Raw genomic sequence first — 26,641 nt, 5'->3', positions numbered from 1 at the left:
TATAATTATACATATTCTTTGAGCAGTGCAGAACAGAAAGTCCTTACATGTTGTTTAATAACAGTCAAAAAGCTGCTATTATTGTACTGGAAAAATGTTAATCCTCCAACTGCTAAACTATGGCTTGAATAATTGATATCTACTCTGCACTTGGAATGAACCAGATATCTTTTAAAAGGCAACTTTGGACAATTTCAGAAGATTTGGGCCACTTTTTTCTGTCAATTTATGGGAAATTCTTTTCCCCAAAGCAATGTATTGTAACTAAAAACTTGTTTCGATTATTACTGTATTGTATACTTACAGGGTAATTGTTTTGTTTGAGATCAGAAAATTAATTCTGGAACTTGTGATTTTTGGAAGTCTATTTAATGACCAAATTAAACTTATTTGACAAAAGAAATGGAGTGCCTATTGGATCGTACTCACAGTCACAAAGTTGAAAGTGGAAAGTCACAGTCACACTGTCACAAAGGAAAGTGACTGCTCACGAAGAAAAAGATCTGCTTCATCAGGACAGCGAAAGAGTTTGAGCTTTCCATCTACAATCACTCTAAGCATTGCAGAGTAGAGTAACAAGTATTTCATATTAGCCTAGCCAAGAGCCTTTTTAACAGAATCAAACTGATGCCATTTCTTTACAAGAGATGCATTGTAATCCGGGAAGATGTAGACTCGAGCACTATTACATTTTTTTCCCCCTTCCGAGCCAGACTAAAGCCCCGGTCAGATCACATGATTTTTATTGTCAGTTACGAAAGTCACTATGTCAGAATATCTGATTTTTTTCTTGATAAAATCTTAACTTGTCATGGATAACAAATGTGCCAGACTACATGTTCCTTCATGATCAGTCATCCTGTGATGTCTATGACAAGCGTTATTCCTCAAAGCAGTTTCAATTTCAATTTTTTTTTTATCTTATTTCAATCTCAATAAAGACTGACGCTTGCAGGCAACTAAAAACTACATTATTTAAAGGACTTCTTTACGACATGGATAGGATCAAACTTATGATTCCTTTCTAATATTAAGATGTTTCTAATATTAAGATTTTTATCTAAATGTTTACTTTCCTGCCATGGGTTTTTTTTATAAAAAAAATCCCTCGCTTGAACTTGCCACGACAGAGAAATGAACATAAGCAGCAGCAGCAAGGAAAAATCTGATTCTCAAGACATTATCTTTAAAAAAAAAAAAAAAAAAGACAAATATTCAAAATTAGCAAATAAATAACAGATTTGTGATCCAATCACAGTGAAGCATTCATTAAATCTTCATTTTCCTCAGAGCTAAACAAATCATCCACCTGTATAGTTGAGTAGTGGAGGGGCACAAACAAAAATTTGTATATTTTTCTTGGAAAAAAAATCTTTTTGAAACAAATTTCGTTTGCAATAATTTTTTACTTAACTTTAATGTATCTTTTGTTGGTCAGTTATCTATAAACAAGAATAATGAATAATATTTGAGGTGAAACAAAATTTGCCGTAAGATTGTGTTGGCTTGTTAATAAAAATGATAATCTAGCCTAGATAAAATTAAAGTTAAATATTCACAGTTTCAGAGAAGCCTATAATAAACTGTTTTCACTATTAATGACAAACTTGAATTAGCAGGAAATGTTTTTGCAATGTATTCGCAGCACTGAACGTGGTCCCATATTACCTTGGAAGAACAAACTCTGTTAGAAAAATGAGAGAACTTAGAATCTGATTGTGAGAATGAAGATGTCTGCATATTTGTGCCAGTCTGTCAGATAAAATTGGTTAAAACACCTTAATATTTTAGAAAAGGTAGTTAAAGTTTGCATAAGCAATGATTGATAATATCCCCTGTGACCCACCCATAATTAAATATGCAGCTTATTTTTTGATTACCTGACCGGCGTATTTACAGCAGCACCTGCTGAGATAACTGAGAAATTATGTGCTCCTATTGCACAGTATCACCCACGTGACTAAACTCGTCATGAAGAACAAGAAAAAAATATTAAACATGCTAGACTTTCTGATGGTGTCTTGAGGGATTGCAGGCATGGAATCGGTTGTTGTGAACTATGCCACATTACATGAGAAGAAATGGTTGAATCTTGTGTCACAATGCCCATTTGCTGTTTATGAATCCCCACGACACCCAACGTCAATGAAATCCTGCCGAAATCATGACAAATTCGTGTGATCTGACCATGGCTTAACAATACAAACTTTGTGCTGAAAATTCAAAAGCTATAGGTTGAGCCAGATAAAAAAAAGTTGGGTAACGGTGCACGCTCTCGATCACTGAGGCCAAAGGAAAGTGATTTACCAAAGTCAATCAGTCATTCAAGAAGGCTATAATATTTCCACCTTCGCCTTTTTTAGGAATGTTAATAAAACTATGATTTGATCATCTGCTTCTCACTGAGGTAAGCATTTTCTTTTTAGAGCTTTTGAACACATTTTGTCAAATCATCCACGTTGTCCTTGTTTAAACTCATAGTTCAGATACATGGTTGAAAAGACATGAAAGGGAATATTGAATCAGTTGAAACCAGTTTATAGATTTGCAGTTCTTATATACACTTATAGAGTCCCAAATAGTTTAAAGCGATACTTTTAGCATGTCCATTGTGAAGAAGGATAAGGTAAGCTCCAAACAACCAAGGAAAATGTTTAGAAATATAGCCAATAGAACAGCAAAACAATGGGACAAAAATAAATAACTATGAACTATGAAAATTGAAAGTGACCTGCGAGTAAAGACAAAAGTCTGTAGGTGCAAAGACACTCAAGCAGTAGCAGTAGCGGCCACGTCTTTGAAACCAGGAATGTAAAACTACAACAAAGTGAATAAAAAGTAAGTATATATATATATATTCACATTTACTTTAACATGTTTAATTCAAGCACCTTAAAACATATACAAATTTTATTTATGTACATAGTTGTTATACAAATCTTTATAAGCATATGAGGAAATCGATGATCAAATTGCATTGAATATTGGAAAAATTATCATATTTGTTATACCACCACCATAGCATGTAAGCAATAAAGAAGTGTCTGTGGAACAAAATACAGGCTGTATAAAAGCAATAATCAAAATGACCCTTGATTATTTACATAAATAGTAACAAATAAAGCACTTACGGACATATATTTCCAAGGTTTTAATGTTTCAATCAGCCACAGAAAGAAACTGCATCTGTGTTACTTTCGACTACACACACAGCGAAACAGTGAAAATTTACTTATCAAGCAGGCAATAATTAGTGATAGAAAGCAACAAACTTTCTAGCCACAACCAAGCAACAATTTAGAGCACCACCCAAGCAAATATGAAGAGTTCAGATGCAAAAAACCTTTAAGTGCCGTCTGAAATTTCCATTAAAAAAAAATTCTCAGCCTACTTTGTTCACGTTGAGGTATTTCACGTTAAAGATCAGGAAAAGGACTTATTCTTTGCCATAAAAGTGAAATTACTGAACATAAACACAGGAGCCTGATAAAAATGCTCATTTTAGAGGGAAATTGCAAATGGCATTTAGAGCATTTTTGCATCTAAACTCTTCATTTATAACCATATAAACAAGGAACACAGTACAAAGACAAGGTTTGGACTCTTTTTTTTTTAAGTTTTAAGTTTAAGCCACCTCCAGCCTTTTTAGGGATTTTCACCTAAATTTGACAGCCATAGGACCAAAATATATATGCAGATCTATTTAAAAACAGAGAAAATTTATTTTATTTTTTCAAAGTAGTGCATTTTCAAGACGTATAGTACATAATACACGTGTGCTTGTTTGTGTGTCTAAAACATAAACATTTATAACTTTGTCCAGATCTATATAATTTTGCTGTGACGAGCCCAGACAAAGCAAAGTATTACATTTCACAACCACAAGACCAAGAAGACAAGCTCTCAAAGGTCTCAAGAGATTAAGATGTCTTCTAACTCATTCATTACATTCATTGTGCCTCCCTCACCATAATTTATCTAAAACACAGATTGCCATAAAACTTAATGGCGAGGAAGGGGAAGGAAGTGTTGTCTCTTAACTGATGAAATATCAAAAATGACTAGCAATCACCAGAAAAGCAAAACTACAAAAATACACCGAACAGACTAGAAACACAGCAAAGAACTAACAAAATCCAGACGCAATGACAAACCAAACACAAAGGGTTTATATAACAGAAATTTAAAAACCTGAGGACAAAATATAAATCAAAGCAGCAAAAAATTATGAGGACTGAAGTTTTGTAAGCCAAAACAGTAAAGTGCCTTCAAGGGTCTAGACTAGGACCAAGCGACAACCTCCCGCTCTCCCTCGGGAAGCCAATACAGAAGTAACTGAAACTGCAATTCATCAAAATTCCGCTAGTCCTGGCTCCATAATAGAGTAAATTGCAATTGAGCCCACTGTTAGAATGGCCAACTTTACAGCAGAAAAAAAGATGTTTACAGCCTGGTACAAAGAACGATTTTGGTTCATATAGCTATTATTACCCTCAATGACAACTGTGAGGGGGGTGAATTTTTTAATAACTCATCCATTTCCTTTATATTAGGTTATATTAAGTTTGCATAATTAAGGGCGTGGTCACTTGAGTGACAGCTAGGTCTCGCTGGTCGCCGTCACTTCACCTCAGCTGAATCCGGCAGATTAGCCACTGATCTCGGCATATTCATCGTATTTTTGTTTTATGTGGTTTTACACAGTCAATTGTCTTTTGGACTTATTTCTTACAATTATCAGATGATATGGGATGCTGTGTGCACTTAATTGTGCTCACAAACCATTCACGTGGCCTCCGTTTCCCATGTGAGTAAAGTTATATACTTGTATACCATCTCCATAAATGTATTTGTTTTATTTAAGATCATTTATCATTAATATTTTTCTTTAGACCTGTAAAGAACTCCAGAATGTGACAGATTCATTAGCTGTAGGCTCTAGAACAGTCATCTGAAGCGTTCATCATACAGTGTTTTGCTGGATTTCATTAATAGTCCTGCATTTACTAACACACACTATAATTGAAGTGTTTGGACGTAATTCACATTTTTCTTCTGTAGAAAAATGTCAAAAGAGCAATGTTTAGTGGCTCAATGTATTACTACAGTGTTTTTGAAAGTCTAAACACTTTATTGATATAGTGTACAGCCAAGCACTTGTGGTCAGAACACAAACGAGTCGCAGGTAATAATATATCAAGCGTTTCTCCCAAAGTAAAGTCTGTCTGCCAGGTCTAAGCAAAGTGCCAGCAGGTGTCTGTAGCTCCGCTCACTCTCCGCCTCTTTGCCCTTGTTTGGTATCCCGCCGTGGGTGCGATGACGCGCGAACAAAATGGCGACGGTTGGCCGCGCCTACTTGTAGCTTTTTTGCAGTGTTCAGAAACCTATGGGTGACGTCACGGATACTACGTTCTGTGGGAATATAAATGTATATAATCTAGTTTCAAATGAACAATAATCTACATATAACTGAAAAGTTATATTCTTTGGTTTTTGATTACACCATTTTATTAACAGCCCAGCCATGAGGGACATTTACCTTTGTCTTTCTGACGACAGGCAAATGCTAACGACTCTGCCTTTGTCTTCTGGTGCTTTCATGCTACGGAAACCCTTTTGTTGATTAACTTGTGTGGTCAGTTGCTGGGCCTGTTTCTAACACCTAGATGCTAGGTATCATGCGGAATTCAATACTGAATTTGCAAGCTTTGTTTAGCCATCTCCCCTCCTCCTAAGACAATATAGACAGGACATCTTTGTCTTAATTCAGACTTGTGATAAAACTCGCAGACTGCAGACCTCCAATAGGCTCTGCAGTCACATGGACTTCTTGAAGACGCTGTTTGACTGCAGATTAACCAACAAGTCTCAATAAGGGAATTCTGCTTGTTTCGAGTCTCCTGGACTGGGTTCTCTTCTATATTCACATCATTTATTTTTTTACAACAACTTGGTGCCGTGACCCAGATAGAGACTGAAATCATCAAATTCGCAACAGTTTGCCACAGAAGAATGAAATCCACCTGAAAATCAACGTGAAACTTCAAGATCAAGAAAACTTCACTTCAGACGGAATTTTCAGCTCAACGGCAATTTGAAGTCACTCAGTGGACTTTTTTCTTTTCTTTTGTTTGTTTACCCTCTGTTCAGCCAGGGAAGTATAAGTTTTAGTGATACAAGCAAATTTTTTGCTATTCCTTGTTCAGGCAGGAAGTTTTAGCAGCATGTGCTAATATTGTTACTCTCTGTTTTGCCAGAGAAGAAATTACTACACTTTTATCAGAACAGTTTTAATATTTTTACTTTGTGATAAACTCACAACATGTTCAGAAAGAATACTAGACTGATCCCCACAACTGAAAAGGGTAAATTAGTGACTCCTTTATTGTCAGATCAGGATTTCAAATTGCTGCTAGGACAGCACATGGACTCAATAACAGAGTCAGTCAGACTAAATTTCACACATAAATTTAGCATTGACCCAGATAATGTTTGGACATTAGAAGAATGCAAGAAAGTGCTTGGAGCATGCATTCGCAAAAACAATGTGAAAGGCATTATCTGCTGCTACAGAGAATTCAGTTTATCTCGAGCTAAACAACAAGCTTAAGCTAAATCAGAATTAGAAAAACAGATCCAAGAGCTCCGTGCTAAGATAACCTCATTGACAAAACAACTGAACCTCAAGAAATCAAAAACTGACATTGAAGAAGTTAGTCAGTCTGATAATAAACATCCTGACTTACAAACTGTCTCTGAAACAGACATTTCCATCCAGTCAGTAAATGATATGCCTATAGGTTCAGTGGAGATTTGTGGTGCCAGGACAAGATCTAAGAGAACAGAGTTTACACAACAACACTTCTGTTGTTCAAATTCAAACAGTTTCCAGAACACTAGGACCTAAAGAAATAGACAGACTGTCTCAAAGCTTACCATCAGCACGCACAAATTTTTCAGAGTTTAGCAGAGCACTGATCAGCAAAATGCGTCTTTACGACATGTCATTAACAGACGTTACCTAGCTAATGTCTCAAATTCTAACAGAATCTGAAATCAACAGTTTTGAATCTGCCGTTTCTGATCTGCAACATGCCTGTAAGGATGATTTGAGAGATGGTGTTTTAAAAGCTCTAAAGAACATTGTTGGCCCAAAGATCGACTGGTCAAAAGTGACTTGTGTGCAAAGGAAGGATGAATCTGTGAATGAATTCACTGAGAGATTTTGTCAATCCGCCATAATTTACAGTGGATTAGCTGATAATTCGGACAGTGTACTAAATGATAAGGGCCCCCTAGTCCGCATCTGGTCGGATGGCCTTGCATCCACATACAGGGAAGCATTGCCATTTCTTAATATCACCTGGTCTTCCACCACTCTCAGAAATAATCTGAACAGTTTAACTTTGTGGGAAAGAGACTCTGATATCAAAGACAGAGTCAGAATTGAAGCAGCCGCCCGCCACTAAGGTCAACACAGAAAAGACATCAAATCACAAATGTTTTAGGAAAAATATCTGTTGTCATTACTGTGGTAAAAAAGGACATTGGATGAGGGAGTGTAGAAAGAATAAAAAGAACTTTAAAGAGATGAACAGGGTAAATCAACTTCTGAACAGTTTTCTAAATGCCCTCAACATACCCCTCCCCTCATCACTAAATCCATTGAGCTGTCCACAAAGATACTAACCATTTTTTGGCTGTGAGTGCTTAATGTCCCAGTTCATTTACAATTAAGATGAAAGACTCTTTGTAAAAAGACACAAAGGAAACTTCTTCCTTTTTATTGGGGAACTCTGCTTAAGTCTACTCACAGCCTTGAATGTGTTTAACACATATTCCAATCACCACCCATTCAATTTTATGATGTCTGATAGGACTGATATTTATTGAATGATAGTTTGTGTCTCACATTTTAAGTTTGCCCACCACACTTAGGGACAGAACAGGACACACAAACCAGTGAGGAGCCCAGGGCAGATCTGAAAGCAACAGGCTTCAGGGGCCGCACCCTGTGGTGAAGATTCCCTTTTTTTCCCCATTTATTCCTCCCCTCACTGTTTTATAGGTGTCACAACTTTAGGATTAGGAGACAGAAAATACACATCACTATACGATCACCAACGTAACACAACCACTATACGATCACCTGAATAACTAGACACATGAACTGTGTGATCATACAAGTCTATGCATGAATACTGCTGGTCTGCTGTTTCCTTGTTTTCTTGTGTGCAGGTAAACACATAAACACTGCATCTTCTCAAGAAACACTCTGATCCAGAGCAACACTGCAGATATCCATGAGTGACAAGAAGTCATCAGAACAACTCAGCGCTGGAGAAGAACCGCAAGAAACAGATCTCACAAAAGACTGCACACTATTCACAAGCCATGGCCTTTCAGAAGATCAGAATCAGAATCAGAAAGAGCTTTATTGCCAGGTATGTTCACACATACTAGGAATTTGTTTTCGTGACAGAGCTTCTACAGTGCAACAGGATTACAGAGACAGGACAAAAAACAGATAATAAATATATAAAAAAAAAATAGAAGTAAGTAGTGAGTGCAAATATACAGATTGACAGGTGTATGTACGTGTTTACTACTATATACAACGTTATATGTGCAGCTGTTATGTGCAAATTGGCATGTAAAGTGTGTTGTTAAATAAGTGTATATGTGTATAAAAGTGTATAGCAAGTAGTGATGTTGGTTTCGCAATTATTATCATCAAGTGTTCATGAGATGGATTGCCTGAGGGAAGAAACTGTTTCTGTGTCGGGCTGTTCTGGTGCGCAGTGCTCTGTAGCGTCGACCAGACGGTAAAAGTTCAAAGAGGCAGTGTGCTGGGTGTGAGGGGTCCAGAGTGATTTTGGCAGCCCTTCTGCTCGCTCTGGATAAGTACAGTTCTTGGGGAGTAGGAAGGGTTGTACCAGTGATTCGCTCAGCAGTCCGAACTATTCGACGTAGTCTTTGGAGGTCGTATTTAGTAGCTGAGCTAAACCAGACAGTTATTGATGTGCAGATGACTGATTCAATGATGGAGGTGTAGAACTGTTTCAGCAGCTCCTTTGGGAGGTTAAACTTCCTCAGCTGACGAAGAAAGTACAGCCTCTGTTGAGCTTTTTTGACAATGGAGTCAATGTGAGTGTCCTACTTCAGGTCCTGTGAGATGGTGGTGCCCAGGAACCTGAATGACTCCACTGCTGCCACAATGCTGTCCATGATGCTCAGTGGGGGGAGAGCAGGGGGGTTTTTCTCCTGAAGTCCACTATCATCTCCACTGTTTTGAGCGTGTTGAGCTCCAGGTTGTTGTGGCTGAACCAGACAGCCAACTCCTTAACCTCCTGTCTGTAAGCAGACTCGTCACCGTCCTGAATGAGGCCGATAAGTGTGGTGTCGTCTGCAAACTTCAAGAGCTTCACAGAGGAGTCTTTTGATGTGCAGTCATTCGTGTACAGGGAGAAGAGCAGTGGGGAGAGGACACACCCCTGAGGGGCGCCAGTGCTGATTGTGCGGATGCTAGATGAGAATTTTCCCAGCTTCACCAGCTGCTGCCTGTCCGTTAGGAAGCTGTTGATCCACTGACAGACAGAGGTGGGCACAGAGAGCTGAGCTAATTTGGGCAGGAGAAGTTTTGGGATGATAGTGTTAAACGCCGAGCTGAAGTCAACAAACAAGATCCTCACATAGGTCCCTGGTCTGTCTAGGTGTTGCAGAGCATAATGCAGTCCCATATTTACTGCATCATCCACAGACCTGTTTGCTCTGTAGGCAAACAGAAGAGAGTCCAGTGAGGGTTCAGTGATGTCCTTCAGGTGGGTCAGCATCAGTTTTTCAAAAGACTTCATGACCACAGATGTTAGTGCCACCGGTCTGTAGTCATTTAGTCCTGTAAGTTTGGGTTTCTTTGGGATGGGGATGATGGTAGAGCGTTTGAGGCAGGAGGGCACTTCACACAGCTCCAGTGATCTGTTGAAGATCAGGGTGAAGATGGGGGCCAGTTGGTCAGCACAGGACTTTAAACAGGCTGGTGTTATAAAATCTGGGCCTGGTGCTTTTTTCCTCTTCTGTTTCCGGAAGACCTGGCGCACCTCCTCTTCGTTAAACTGTAGGGCAGGTATGGGGGAGGCAGGGGGTGGTGGAGGTGTTAATGGTGGCGTGAAGAGCAGTTCAGAGTGGGTGTGGGGGGTTTTCTCAAACCGGCAGTAAAACTCATTCAGGTCGTTTGCAAGTCGTTCATTGTCTACAGTGCTGGGGGATGGTGTCTTGTAGTTTGTGATGTTTTTCAAACTTTTCCACACGGATGCTGAGTCGCTGGAAGAGAACTGACTCCTTAGTTTCTCAGAATAGTTCCTTTTGGCGACTCTGATCTCCTTTTCCAGTGTGTATTTGGCCTGCTTATACAAGGCCCTATCCCCATTCCTGTAAGCAACCTCCTTGGCCTGACGTAGCTGTCTGAGTTTTACAGTGAACCATGGTTTGTCATTGTTGTATGTGAGTTGAGTCCTGGTAGGAATGCACACGTCTTCACAGAAACTGATATAAGATGTTACAGTCTCTGTGAGCTCATCCAGATCGTTTGGAGCAGCTTCAAAAACACTCCAGTCAGTGAGGTCGAAACAGGCTTGTAGATCCCGCTCTGTTTCGTTAGTTTAACTACATGATTTTTTGTGTCATCATGTGGGATTTATGACATTTCAATTGATTGTCATAAATGTGTGAACAGTTTTGAAATCTACACTTACATCTACGTAGATATTGAAAATGACACAGAATAAGTTAAATGTGCCTGTAACTTATTCAAGTTACATGACTGGAAGATGGGGCCTATGTTATAAAACAGAAGCCATTGAATGGATTTAGGAAGGCTTTAAATTTATATTTTGTGAGAGTTTTTAAATAACTCTCAAAGGGGGGACTGTGGGAATATAAATTTATATAATCTAGTTTCAAATGAACAATAATCTACATATAACTGAAAAGTTATATTCTTTGGTTTTTGATTACATCATTTTATTACAGCCCAGCCATGAGGGACATTTACCTTTGTCTTTCTGACTACAGGCTAGGCCAGAGTAATGCAAATGCTAACGACTCTGCCTTTTTCTTCTGGTGATGCTTTCATGCTACAGAAACCCTTTTGTTGATTAACTTGTGATTAGATTAGATTAAATTAGATTTAACTTTGTCATTACACATGTACAAGTACAAGGCAACGAAATGCAGTTTAGGTCTAACCAGCAGTGCAATAGCAGCAAGTGCAGGATACAGGTATAAGTTATAAAGTGCAGTTATAGAAAACAAGTCAAACAAGTCAGTGAGGGGCAGAGTTCAAAAGGAAGACAGCTCTGGGGAAAAAGCTGTTCCTCAGTCTGCTGGTTTTTGTCCGGGGGAGCCTGAAGCGCCTGCCGGAAGGCAGGAGAGAAAACAGTCTGTGAGCAGGGTGAGAGGTGTCCTTAAGAATACTGCGTGCTCGGCGCAGACAGTGTTTCTTCTGGATGTCCTCAATGGCTGGCAGTGTAGTCCCTGTGATGCGTTGGGCAGTTTTCACCACCCGCTGCAGTGCCTTACGCTCAGCAACAGAGCAGCTTCCATACCAGACTGTGACGCAGTTGGTCAGGATGCTTTCTATTGTGCAGCGGTAGAAGTTCACCAGGACGGCTGATGAAAGCTGGTTCTTCTTAAGTTGCCTCAAGAAGAATAGGCGCTGATGAGCCTTCTTGACCAGGCTGGAGGTGTTGGTGGTCCAGGAAAGGTCCTTTGAGATGTGGGTCCCCAGGAACTTGAAGGATGAGACAGGCTCAACGGCCATCCCATTAATGTGGATGGGATCATGCGAGCCTGTTCGTCCCTTCCTGAAGTCCACAATGAGCTCCTTGGTCTTATTGTTGTTAAGGAGCAGATTATTGTCAGTGCACCAAGTGGACAGATGCTGTATCTCCTCCCTGTAGGCAGTCTCATCATTATTGCTGATTAGACCAATCACTGTGGTGTCATCTGCAAATTTGATGATGGTGTTGGATCTGTTCACAGGCCTACAGTCGATGGTAAAAAGGGAGTAGAGGAAGGGGCTCAGTACGCAGCCCTGTGGTACACTAGTGTTGAGTGTGACGGTGGTGGAGCAGATGTGGCCTGATCTAACATTCTGAGGTCTGTTAGTCAGAAAGTCCATAACCCAGTTGCAGAGAGACGTGTAGATATCCAGGTCTCTGAGTTTGATCAGTAACTTAGAGGGTATGACAGTGTTGAATGCTGAGCTGAAGTCAACAAACAGTATTCGTGCATAAGTGTTTTTATTGTCTAGGTGTGTGAGGACAGAGTGCAGTGCTATGGAGATGGCATCTTCTGTGCTCCTGTTGCCACGGTAGGCAAACTGATGTGGGTCCAGTGTGGATGGCAGAGAGTGTGGTCAGTTGCTGGGTTGGTTTCTAACACCTATAGGCTGGTTATCATGCTGAATTCAATACTGAATTTGCATGCTTTGTTTAGCCATCTCCCTCCTCCTAAGACAATATAGACAGGACATCTTTGTCTTAATTCAGACTTGTGATAAAACTCGCAGACTGCAGACCTCCACATTTGCAGGCTCTGCAGACACATGGACTTCTTGAAGACGCTGTTTGACTGCAGATTAACCAACACGTCTCAATAAATGAATTCTGCTTGTTTCGAGTCTCCTGGACTGGGTTCTCTTCTATATTCACATCATTTATTTTTTTACAACAGTCCATATATTTTACAGTCTATGACTAGGGCACTACAGCCAAGGGCTTTGACAGATGGACTTTACCAAGAAAATCCACTGGGGCAAATATGGTGGCCAGCCACTCAGTGCTCAAATCGCAGATGGTGAACATAGAGTCAGTGACTACGTTTACAGGGACACCAATAATCGAATTATTTGCCTTAATCTAATTACATTAGTACATGAGTTACTTTTTGAATGTTTCTTTCATGATCCCGTTTTACATGTTATAACACATAATTAGATTAACATCATAGCATCACAGTGCTATCCACATTTCTCCGGAGTTTCATGTCATTTCGGGTGTTTCATTATTCATTTTTCGACCTTAACTGTGGTTTGGCACTTTCACTTTCATTCGGGCATGCCCCCGTGACAAACAAGATATTGGATGCAACTATGAACTGCTGGAAGACTTGATTTAATGGAAGTTCATACCGCATGCTGAATGGAAGAAAAAAAACCTCAGCATTTCACGATGCAGGTATCTGTGGTCTGCACTGACGTGGTATAGGTGCAGTGTCAAACAGCCGTGTGTGTGTGTGTTTGTGGTGACTATCCTGTGGCATAACACAGCAAAAAGCCCTCATGACAGTAATAGTTTGATTAAAGTGTTTACATGTCTGTAAAGCACTTCAATAATGCGACTAAAATCGGCATACTCCACATCTTAATCATAGATTGTAAAATTTATGGATGTAGTATCCGTGACGTCACCCATTGGTTTCTGAAGAGCGCAAATGAAGCTACAAGTAGGCGCGGCCAACCGTCGCCATTTTGTTCGCGCGTCATCGCACCGACGGCAGGATACCAAACAAGGGCAAAGAGGCGGAGAGTGAGCGGAGCTACAGAAACCTGCTAGCATTTTGCTTGGAGCAGGCAGACAGACTTTACTTTGGGAGAAACGCTTAATACTCTATTACCTGCGACTCGTTTGTGTTCTGCCCACATGTGCTTGGTTTTACACTATATCAATAAAGTGTTTAGACTTTTAAAAACACTGCTGTAATACACAGAGCCACTAAACATTGTTTTTATGACATTTTTCAACAGGAGGAAAACGCGAAATACGTCCAAACACTTTAATTATAGTCTGTGTTAGTAAATGCAAGACAAAAGATGAAATCCAGGCATAACACTGTGTGACAACGCTTCAGATGACTGTTCTAGAGCCTACAGCTAATCAATCTATCAGATTCTGGAGAGCATTACAGCTCTAAAGAACATTATAAATGATCTTAAATAAAACAAACACATTTACAGAGATGGTATACAAGTATATAATTTCACTCACCTGGGAAACGGAGGCCACGTGAAGGGTTTATGAGCACAATTAAGTGCATACAGCATGCCATATCATCTGATAATTGTAGGAAAGAATCACAAAAGGCAATTGACTGTGTAAAGACACATTAACCAACACAAAAATTAGATGAATATGCTGAGCTCATCGGCTAATTAGCTGTAATCAGCTGAGGTGACGAGACAGCGAGCAGCCAGACCTAGCTGTCACTCAAGTGACCACGCCCTCAATTATGCAAACTAAATATAACTTAATAAAAACGAAACGGATGAGTTTTAAAAAAATTCACCCCCTCACAGTTGTCATGAAGGTTAATCATGGCTATATGCACCAAAGCTTTCTGTTGTACCAGGCTGTAAGCATGTTTTTATCAGCTGTAGAAATGGCCAATTTCCCATTGCAGTCAGAAATGACCTGGACTTCCTGGAGCCAGCCCCCCAAGGCGAGTCGATGAATTGCAGTTTTAGTTACTTTCGTATTGGCTTCCTGAGGGAGAGCGGGAGGTTGCCACTTGGTCTTAATAAGATTTCTCTTTAGTTCGATTTTGACCTTAATCTGATTAATCAAAAAATGATGTTTACATGGTAGACTCTTAATCAGAGTGTTGTCTTAAATCGAATTAAAATTGAATTATTTGTGTCCATGTAAACATACTCACTGTAGACTACAGACACCTGCATTGTGAAATGCGGAGGTTTTATTTCTTCCATTCAGCATGCAGTATGATCTTCCATTAAAACAACATTCTTCCAGCAGTTCATAGTTGCATCCAATATTTCGTTTGTCACGGGGACATGCCCGAATGAAAGTGAAAGTGCCTAACCACAGTTAAAGTCGACAAATTAATAATGAAACACCCGAAATGACATGAAACTCCGGAGGAAATGTGGATCGTGCAGGGACGCAATGACGTTAATCTAATTATGTGTTATAACATGTAAAACGGGATCATGAAAGAAACATTCAAAAAGCAACTTATGTAAACATCTTTGTCTTATTATTGTCTTAATTAGATTAAGGCAAATAATTCGATTACTGATGTCCATGTAAACGTAGTCACTGACAATCTAAAGTTAGAAATGGCTTAACACAACAGAGGACAACAAAATTGGAGAAATCTGACCAGGAGAGTATCATAGCTGATGAGGTGCATTAAAATCATAGGGACATGTAACATGTAACAATTTGTTGTCTGTACTTTACCGATAACTTTGTTCAACTCTGTGCACTGACTGATATGAGGGAAACGAAGAATCTCTCTCCATTTCTTACTTCTTCCTTTCCGCTTACCTCCTCCACCTAGATAGAAAAAACACAAAAAGGCCACTTTTAAACAATTTCTTAACAACATTTGCAGTCTTAAGGCTGATTTATACTTCAGCGTCAAGCGCACGCGTCTGCTACGGCGTGGCCTACGCATGGATGCATAGCCCTTGCCGTGGCCGTCGGCGTTGCTGACACGCACCTCTCAGAAAATGTAACAACGATGCGTAGCGCAAGCTTTGTGATTGGTCGGCTTGGAAGTGGTGACAAGTGTGGGCAGGACCGAGAGCTGTACGAGCCCAATGGAGTGAGTGTTAACAAGTGTGGAGTCCCATGAAGGAGCTCCAGATGGAAAGTTTTGTTCTGTGTGTACAAAATGGTTACAGTTGTTGCACGTCCACCGGTTCCTGCGTCAAAATGAGCGAATTTTAGCCACTTTTACATAAAGGAAGCGTTCAGAAAAAACAAAACACCAGCAAAGAAACTGAAGAACATAAACACCTCACTGCCAACTAGTGTTTCGGAAGTGTTATTGCAGAGCAGCAGAAACGGATGCGAGCATTTCGCGCACTACTTGAGGCTGATTTATAATTCTGTGTCAAGCGCATGCGTATGTTAGGGTGTGGCCTACGCGTGGACGCATAGCCCTTGCCGTGGCCGTCGGCGTCTCTGACGCGCACCTTTCAAAAAATGTAATTACACGTCGCAACAACGCGTAGCGTAAGCTCTGTGGTTGGTCAGCTAAGTAGCGCTGACGAGTTTGGACTGGACTGAGAGCACAAGCCCGATGGAGCGATTGTTTACAAGTGTGGAGTCCCGTGAAGGAGCTCTGGATGGAAAGTTTTGTTTAGTGTTTTGTAAGTTGTTGCACGTCCGCCGGTTCCTGCCTCAAAATGAGCAAGTTTGAACCCCATGTACATTAAGGAAGCGTTCAGAAAAAACAAAACACCAACGAAGAAACTCGACACAAAGGAACATAAACACCTCACTGCAAACTAGCATTTCGAAAGTGTTGTTTCAGAACAACAGAAACAGTGTACAGAACTATGAATGCACAACTACGCGCGTTGACACAGAAGTATAAACCAGGCCTAATGCGCTCTGCACACTTTTAGGAGAGACTTGTGGTTGCTATTTTGAGTTATCCGGTGCTGTATGACTTCACAAATCTTAAATATCACAATATTACTAAATATTAAGATTATACCAGTATCAACAGCACCACTTGCGAAGAATACCCAGCTGATTCAGTCATTGCCTAGCGACATTTTTTCTAGTCAACTAAAAAGGCAGTGTGGTGCGCCTCGTGTTTTCAAAACTTAAAAGCACGTTTGGTGTGATCGACCCCTTAGCAGTCTAAAGCCTACTTTATCATACTCAGTGCTTGCCACACATATACTTTACTTGGGCGAGCTGCCCAGGTATATTAACGGCCGCCCAAGTATATTTGGTGGTGACACATGAATAATACTATTATTATCATCGATCAACCAGTGGAAAATCTTCACTCGCTCTGCACATTTCCTAGACTACTGCTGGTTTTGTGTGCGAGAAGCTTCAACACTCACAAAGACAATCTCACGTGCTCTGCAGACCAACAGAAATGCGCCTTTCACATGAAAATGCTTCCGTAGTTTCTAGATCTCCTAAAATGTCCGGGATTCGGGTTTTACTTTCGCTTTCTAAAGTTATTATCTTTTCGCAGCTGACTGCACACGCACAGCCACGAGAGAAACATTAAATGATTAATCATTTAATAAACGACTCTGATAAACTTGACTATATACTCGGAGAGAACAAAATATACTGGCTGCAAAATATTTGTACACCATTATAATTTTTTTGTATTTTTTTACCCCGACATTTAAAAATAATAAATTTTAGAGCAATAATCACAATAGCGTGATACCCTAAAAGTGTGATATTTTTATCCAAGGTTATCATACCATCAGAATCTTATACCAGCCCATGCCTAGACCTACCCATGATATACTGCTATAGTGACACAAACTCAGCAACTCTCCAGTTACAATGGCTTCTAAAACCACCCAAAAGAAGGGTGACCTGTATTTTACATGCAAAATCAACTGTTAAAATTTTCAGAAAGAAAGATCAGAAAGATTCTGACATTTGAGTCAGAATCAGAAAAGATCAGAAAGATTCTGACATTTGCACCTGGAAGGAAAAAACTTGGTGTTAATTGACAAATCTTCTCCATCAATACATGAACATTGTTAAACTTGATTTCTCCATGTTTGGTGATCAGGTCATGAGGACTGTGAATGTTGAAGATGATTTAACATCAGCCCTGCCTGATTTCCCTTGCAGTTATGTTTGACGAAATTTGAACAACTGCAATCCAGTATACATTGCTGAGTGGGATGGTGCGACCCATCACAGTTAATTTAGGATCAAATAAAAACATTATCAGTTGACTGTATTTATTTATTTGTTTATTTTGTTTGTTGAAACAACAAGACAAAGCTCCGTGAACAAGTGTGGACTATTCCTGTAATGATTGATGACATTTTTACATGTACTGACAAGATGCTAACCTTGTATGATAGCCATGTATGATGGCTACAGTTTTGTAAAAGAGAAGTTATTTCACTCCCAAACAGAGTGTCCCCAAAGAACAAAGCTGTTAAGAGTTTTGAATGAAATGACAATTCCAAAAAAAACAAAGAATATATACATCTATATCCTCCTGAGACCCCGCCCATTGACTTGTGTCCTCTGTAGAGGACATTGCGTTTTCATGAATTTGATTTGAATTTTTTGAGCCACATCCTGGGCTTTCTAGTGATATGTCATTTGATTGGCTGGCATGCTAGGAACCACTTCTTACACTGCATCCAAAATGGCTGACATACAAAAAAGCACATTTTACGGGAAGGAGAGAGGCATGTAAAATTTAGCCTTTTAAATGTTTTTTTTTACTATTATTATTACATATATATTTGTTTATTAAAGTGTCAGGAACAATACATTTAGCTTTCAAAGCTGTTAACTTGTTTGTGTTATCATCCTTTTTAAAATGTCCACTATAGTGGACACCAGGGACCATCTTAATGTAATTAATGACTGCATGTTGTAGGGAGCAGAACTGAAGACATGATTCTTTATAAAATAGTTGAGGGAGACTCTGATTTAGAGTCTGACAATCAGACAATAACAGAGAATTAGAGACAATTAGAGAATGACAATCAGTTTTAAATAATTTTTATGTTAAATTTGTTTTGGATTGACATCACTTTTTTTTCTTTTTTTTTTTTTAGTTCAGCTCTTTTAGACTAAACTGTTTCAGGAATTCCAATACAAAAGGAAAAAATGGCTTTTGTTTTGTTTTTGTTACGTTAATATTTGATTATTATCCCTTTATAGCCAAATCCTGTACAGATTTGTTGTCTGAGTGGTGGTCGTTTTGAACTAAAATGGTTCTGTGGTCCACTTCAGTGGACATGCTGTAAAATTAAAAATAAAAACAAAATGTAAAAACTCTAAATTGTAGACTTTTTTAATCTAAAGGAAGTAGGAAATCACAGAAAAAAAATCTTCGGGTCTCAGGAGGATATACAGTGACTCATAGTTCAGAATCACCACTACTGCCTTGTGCGACACTGCCGCAAGACAAAAGGACTAGCAAAATGTGTTTTAGGTGTAACAGCCATTGTGGCACTGCCGCCAGAAAACACAAAGAGACGGGATACGAACAGACAGAAATGAAGTAAATGAAGATAAAATAACGAAACAAAGCATTATCATTTCTTTATAAATCAGTACAAACTTGTTAACAAGTTTTATTATCATTAAACTTAAATACAATGAGGATTCATTTTGGAAATCAAAAAAAAAGGAAATAAAAACAACTAAAATGAAAGCACAAACAAACTAAATAAATAAAAATAAATAAACAAATAAAGCATTGTTTTAGCCTAAATATAGAAAGATGTACAGTATTTTTTCAAATGATAGGACTAAGACAGCCAATAAATATGCTTTATCACTTACATTTTCATTTACTAAGCCTACTAGATTGACGCATTCAGTTTAGAAATGTGCTATTGATGATGAATACTCTTTGTTTTTATTAGGTTTTAAGTCTTAATTAATGTACATAAATAATAAATGAATAATTATATAGGCCTAAATAATTATTTATTTAAAGACAATATCAGAGAAACACTGAGAAACATGGAGAAACAGGAAAACGGTCTGGCTTATGGTCTAAAGGGCTTTAAAGTTGAATGGTACTTCATTAGAAACATAAAAATAAATAGGCCTACATCAAGCACCACACTAAAATTATAATTAGGATAATTTTGCCACCGTATTGAAAAATTAGGTTCCACAAGAGTATGTTTCATATAATTTAGTCTATAACACTTTTGAAGTCAGAATTATTAGCCCCCCTGAATTATTAGCCCCCTGTTTATTTTTTCCCCAATTTCAGTTTACGGAGAGATTTTTTATCAACACATTTCTAAACATAATAGTTTTAATAACTCATTTCTAATAACTGATTTATTTTATCTTTGCCATGATGACAGTAAATAATATTAGACTAGATATTTTTCAAGACACTTCTATACAGCTTAAAGTGACATTTAAAGGCTTAACAGGGTTAATTAGGTTAACTAGGCAGGATAGGGTTATTAGGCAAGTTATTGTATAACGATGGTTTGTTTTGTAGGCAGTTGAAAAAAATTAGCTTAAAGGGGCTAATAATTTTGACCTTAAAATGATACATAAAAAAATAAAAACTGCTTTTAATCTAGCCGAAATGAAACAAATAACACTTTCTCCAGAAGAAAAAAACATCATCAGACATAGTGTGAAAATTTCGTTGCTTTGTTAAACATCATTTGGAAAATATATATATATAAAAAAAAAATAAATAAATAAATAAATAAATTTAAAAAAAAAATCAAAGGGGGGCTTATAATTCTGACTTCATATTTGTTTTAGTTTGATGAAAAATGGTCCATGATATGTTTAAAATCTTATGTTCTGAAAGAAATTCATCACAGGCTTATGGCTAATATGCTAATGAAGCAATCATTCTTGCATTTCTGCAAGTCATTTATATGGATCGATTGTTTAACCATTATAAATATGTATAATATGTAAACCATTATAAATATGTAAATATACATAAATATGTTAGCAAATGTTTATAAGTGTGTTTTATTTTTTTACATTTTGTCTTTTCTACCCTTTGTGATTTCATTTTTTTGTTTTATAAGAAAATCAAGTAAAGTGTATATCACATGTGCAAGAAGAACAAGTGATGATGCTTTATTTTCATCAACTATCTGTTTGCTTTGGTTCTGAACACCACTGTCAGGGCAAAATAATGCAAGTCTCAGTGGAAAACTACTCAATATTTGTTTTGGAGAGAATTTGTTTCAGCTTTTTTTCCACACCTAACAAAGAGCAAACAACAATCCATTCAAAACATTGTTGGCGCAGGTGCTGTAAAAATGTTTAAAATTCAAATCCCCTATTCTTTTGAGATAATGTACCTGGGTCTGGTTTCCTATGATTTTCAAACCAAGTGTCTATTTCATATACTTACCATTGAAAGTAAGAAAGGAATAACAAAAAAAATTGGCTACATCCAGTTGTTATTAGGGACCCTATCATACATCCGGCGCAATGCGGCGCAAGGTGCGGCGCAATAATTGTTTGCTAGTTTCAGCTTGGCGCAAGAGTCGTTTGAGCCAAGCTGTTTAAATAGCAAATGCATTTGCGCTCATATGTGAGCCCATAGGCGTTCAAAAAAAAAGGTGTGTTGAGGAGCATTACTGGCTCGTTGCTATTTTGAGGAACTTAAATAGACAGTTCAATAGACCACATCAAAGCTGGTGTATTGTCCAGCGCAGAGCGCGTTAGTTGTGCGCCTCGCTTACACATTGCTTAATACACACAGGATGTATAGCAATACGCAAATATCTTGAATTATGAATCTCGCAAATGAAAAAGAATTAAAATTACAAAAAATATTATTTTCTAGCCTACATAAATATAAAAACCATACTTTCATGCCTTCATCTCGGGGGGCTTTTTCAGTTTATTCATAACAATTTGCTTTTGTATAATATTATTTATTAGCAGTATTATTTATTATATGCATATTGATATTTGTTTTATTAAAAACTAGTTTAGATTTGCCCACCTGTCAGGTTTTAGACTCTATGGGGCACATCATATGTAATTGGATATAACGCTTTTTTAACACACTTCGTTATTATTGTTCATTTACTTGTTTGCTAGAAATTAGAACTGAATTTAGAAATAGTTTTGAAACAAATCTTTGCGCTTAACAAACTAAATTAATGATGTATAGTCTAATAGAATCTGTGCTTACAACACGTTTACATATCCATGAGAGTGAAAGTAAACAATGAGAAGGCTCATCTCTCATTCTCACGCTGTAGATGCTCTGTTTAACCGTTTTCTCTCTAGTGGAGTGTTCAGTTTTTCCACTTACAATGTCCGCCATGTAAATAGCAAATGTGCTATGGTGCAGCGCAACTGGCTCTTAAACGGAATGGGAGATGAGACTCTGATTGGTTTATTCTCAAAACACATCTATAACTCATTAAGAGAATAAGCTCAACCCTGTTAGGTCATGCGCCACAGCGCAAAGTGGATTTTTCCGTCCTTAAAATAGCAAAAGTGGATTCTGACGTGCCCTTAATGCGTTTTGGATTGACTTTGCGTATGGATCGTCAAAATAGAGCCCTAAGAGTGGATAAATATATTATATGAACTTACCTATTAAATAATGTACAATTTGCATTTACAACACTATGGAGAGATTGGATTGAATAAATAACCCCTACACACTTAGATTTTGTGAACTGAATAAAATAAAGACTTATATGGGCCTTGGGCAGAGATTCTAAGGATTGGGACAAATCTGTTATTTTCATTATTTCTTTATTTTTGTTTGTTTGTTGTCATTTTATTTTGCTTAAATTTTATAAACAAGATACAATCAGGACTTACTACTTTTGAAAGATATTTGGACAGAAATCTGTGTAAGTATAGTTTGTCCACTGTCATGTTGGAGTGACAAACACAAGTTGTTTTTTTTTTTTAATCACCTGACATTAAAATCCCAGATCCAAATCCCAGCAAGTGCATTTTTCCAATAAAGGAAAGACAGTAAAATCGTTATGTAATTCATAACTGCTGGAATCACTACAGCCACACAATGTCAATAAAACTTTACAATATACGAGAGCAAACAACAATGCAAAGCTAAACTTGAATAACTCCACCACAAATACATTAAATACACTTAGCATTTTTGACTAGTCCCAGTGACAGACACTGATGAAACAGAAATGCAGCTCTTCATCTGACGTAACGCAAGCAGACAAGCATGTGGGAATGGTGGGCGGGGAGAACCAGCTAATTTACATTTAAAGGCACACACTACAAAAACAGCAACACTTTGCTATGAGCCCAAAATTGGGCATATTCTGTATTGTAATAAATAAGCTGACGGGTATTTTGAGCTGAAACTTTAGACAGATTCTGCAGACACCAAAGACTCATCTTACATCTTGTAAAAGGGTTCAAATAGGAGGCCTTTAAGTGCTTACATTATAATTCAAGCTACTAATGTTATTTCTGAACATGCATAACTGTCTCTCATCAACTGGAGACATGCTTGATTGTCTTATATACGTTTGTTTATAAATGGTTCAATAAAAACATCATATCAAAAAACAGAAAGAATCCCTCAGGAAAGGTCTTTAGTTCCAAACTGTCGAGATTTGCCACGAAAAAAACTTCAGAAAGGGTTACAAGCGTGTGCCAGAAAGGGCCTACATAGTGTACAAGAGTCTGTATCCACAGTACTTTGTGTCCAATATATTAAATTAATCCAGCTCATTCCACCCGCTGCAATACAGCCCAGACCAGGTAGAGGAAAACGACTGCACCAGCCTATCACCAAAGCAGAAGCTTAAAGGGCCACGAAACCTCCCTTTCTCAACAGGGTGTTTTCACACAGTTTGAAAAAAAGTCAGGAAAGTGGGTGTTCTAGCTACGTTTAAGTGGGAGTGTCGGGGGAGGGAAAAGTTTTGGATAAAAATGGGAGTTTCTATTTGTGACTGTGTTTACATGGACATCAGTAATCGAATTATTTAGCAAATAATTAATTTGTCGATTTTAACTGCAGTTTGGAACTTTCACTTTCATTCAGGAACATTTCATGCATGCCCCCTGTGACAAACAAGATATTGGATGCGAGGAACTGCTGGAGGAGTGTAGTTTTAATGGAATGTTTAATACTGCACGGCGAATGGGAGAAAATAAAAACCTCAGCATTTCTCGGTAACTTAAATGCAATCAGTAGGTAGCGTCAGAAAGCTGTGTGTATAGACTATCCTGTCACAAAATGCGGTGAAAATTCTACACGACGGTAATAGTTTGATTGTGGTGTTTACATGTTTACATTCAGAAAGCAGCATTTACAGCAGATCTTTCAGTCCATAATATTGTAGTGATATTAATGTACTATAAACTTAGGCTGTTTCTCAATATGCGTTCTTCAGCGGTCTTGCGTCCTCATGTTCTCGTGTAACGTCATCATCAGCTGCCAAAGTTCAGTTCCAATACTCCCTGTAGTCCACACCCGAGTCCAGCTGCGCTCTCATAGCGGGAAACGAAAACAAAACCTTCGTTGCAGGACATTTATCAACAAAACTCTAACGACCCAGGTCTCCAAACAATTCTTGTACTTCCACTTGTTTTGGCAACACAACGTTGCGTCTCTCTGCCGTCTGAACACTGTAACAGGTAAAAAAAGCTATCATCAAGCTATCATGCTTATTAATGAATTCACAATAGAGCGTGCTAATTGGTTTGAACCAAGTCTTTCTCATGCATTAATGCTGCACACTCAGAGACGTCACGATGTACTCGCCGGTACAGACATCCAGTCTCCACGCCGGAATACACGCAAGGATCTAATTGCCGTGACGTAGCTACAAAAATTTGTTTCAAACCGGAAGAACAAATTTGCTCGAAATAACGCGAAAACAACCAATTTTCACTTTTTTTGTGAAACATACGTGTTCTAATAGTGTTTATAGCAGAATGGGACACATATATGACTGTCAACTTCTCAAAAAAATGTGATTTGGTGTTTTGTGACCCTTTAAAATATACCATTTTACCAAACCTCTAATCCGAAATCTTGGCATAGCGCATTTTATTATTTGACGATCTAGTTTGCATTAAATGCCTGTTACTGATATCAATTAATAACAAAACTTCCTGATATGTGTTATTTTATAATAAGGTTTACCTAACTAGCCTCAAGTTAAAATAACTCAGTAACTCATCATAAGTTCTAACTTAATCAAGTTCATCATCGTATGCACTTCATTCATGATCCATTTAATAGTTATTAGTTACCCTTGCCTGTTCTTTTGTTCACTGAAAAATGTTAATTCTGTCATTTATTCACCCTTCACTTGAGTTTTTATCTTCTGTTAAATGCAAAAGGAGATATTTTGATTAGTGATAGGAGCCATGAATATCTTCTTTTTTTTCAATAGAAGAAATAAAGGTTTAAAACCAAACGGAGAATAAATGACGACGTAATTTTCATTTTTGGGTGTACTATTTCTTTAAAGGGGACCTATTATGCCCCGTTTTACAAGAAATTAATGGTTTATAATTTTTTGAAACTGTACACTTTAGGCTTTGATCCAAATTGTGCCATTTTGGTGACTGTATATTACATTATTTTAAAAATGTTTAAATAAAAAAACAGCCAGTGGGTGGAGCCAAGTCTCTTTATCTTTATGGCTGAATAGCGGAATGAATGGCTTATGGCTGATAGCGGAATGAACCACCAACTTATCCAGCACATGTTTTATGCAGCGGATGCCCTTCAAGCCGGAACCCATCTTTGGGAAGCATCCACTCACTCACCCACACTCATACACTACGGACAATTTAGCCTACCCAATTCACCTATACGACATGTCTTTGGACTGTAGGGGAAACCAGCGCACCTGGAGGAAACCCACGTGAATGCAGGGAGAACATGCAAACTCCACACAGAAACGCCAACCGACCCAGCCATTCATTCATATATGTTCAAAACAGCTCATTCAGTCATAAACTGAACTGAATTGGATTGAATTGTCACATACTAGAGATGATTTGATTGGTCAAGATTTGATAAGAAACTGAGTATATTAGTACAAGAACAAACTAAGTATAAGGTGATGTGAATAAAACCGTTGATGCATTTAACTAGAAGTGACATACTATAAGCTTTGCATGTTTATATCTGTTTTATATCTTCTAAATGGGAATTTCGTCACTTTTTTGGAATGCACAAGCATATAGATATCCGAAAAACTAACAATACTGATGCAAACAACTAAAAAACTTAATTTCATTATTTTAACTTCATTGGACATTGGACCTTTAAAGATTGCACATAATTTCTGCATACTTCAGAAAGATATTTTATTTTATGCAAAGGCAAAAGTATACATACATCCTTCGTGGCATAGATTAATCAAGGTACTGGAAATATTCTTCCGAGATTTTGGTCCATATTGACATGAAAGCATCACACAGTTGTTGCAGATCTGTCAGCTGCACATCCATGACGTGAATCTCATGTAACACTTATCTATGCGTTATTGATGTGTTTTCTATTGCGTTATTTTTACAGTATTTGCTATTTTATTAGGACCAGATGTCAGAAGATTTTAATTAGCTCACAAGAGTGTATAGAAATAACAACCGATTTTTGATAGATAAATAACTCAGACTCAAAGATGACTGAGGTAAGTATATTAAAATAACTTATTATATTGAAATAACTGAGGTAAGTATATTAAACAAGTTAAATGATGAAAACAAAATAAAACAAATAAATAAATGTCAAAAACAGTTCAGTTTTATGAACACTAGAATAAAGTAATTTATGTATATAACATATATACTGAAATCCCCAACACTTCAGATGGTAAATTCACTTCATACAGATTCAGTTTCATAAATCACGTGTTGCATGTACAATGAAGAAGAAAAACAAAAAAAGGAAGGAAAATTTGAATAAAAGAAGTAGTTCAAGTAGGAGTCCAAGTTCAATGATCAACACTCAAAAGTTCTTTTTAGTTTCAGTTCGATGTGAAAAATCCCAAAAAAAATCAGTCCAGATGGAGCAAAGTCCAAAAACGAATAAAAACAAAAATATGGGCACAGTAAAACTGCAAGAATGTTTTGTCCTACCAGTTCAGTGAACAACGGATCAATTTACTTCCAGGCACGATCTT

General features: G+C 37.8%; 1 protein-coding gene across 2 annotated transcripts in view; it reads right to left on the bottom strand.

Annotated features, from left to right (window-relative positions):
- Positions 1-26,641, bottom strand: part of grk5l (G protein-coupled receptor kinase 5 like) — a 130,080-nt gene that overhangs the window by 85,125 nt on the left and 18,314 nt on the right. For both annotated transcript variants that reach the window (XM_056463165.1, XM_056463167.1), the window contains exon 2: positions 15,258-15,353. In XM_056463165.1, coding sequence (XP_056319140.1) covers positions 15,258-15,353 — 96 coding nt within the window. The remainder of the gene's footprint in view (positions 1-15,257; positions 15,354-26,641) is intronic.

The sequence above is a fragment of the Danio aesculapii genome, chromosome 8 (genome assembly GCF_903798145.1).
Source record: "Danio aesculapii chromosome 8, fDanAes4.1, whole genome shotgun sequence".
Taxonomy (NCBI): Eukaryota; Metazoa; Chordata; class Actinopteri; order Cypriniformes; family Danionidae; genus Danio; species Danio aesculapii.
This window is presented reverse-complemented; position numbering and strand designations above follow the sequence as displayed.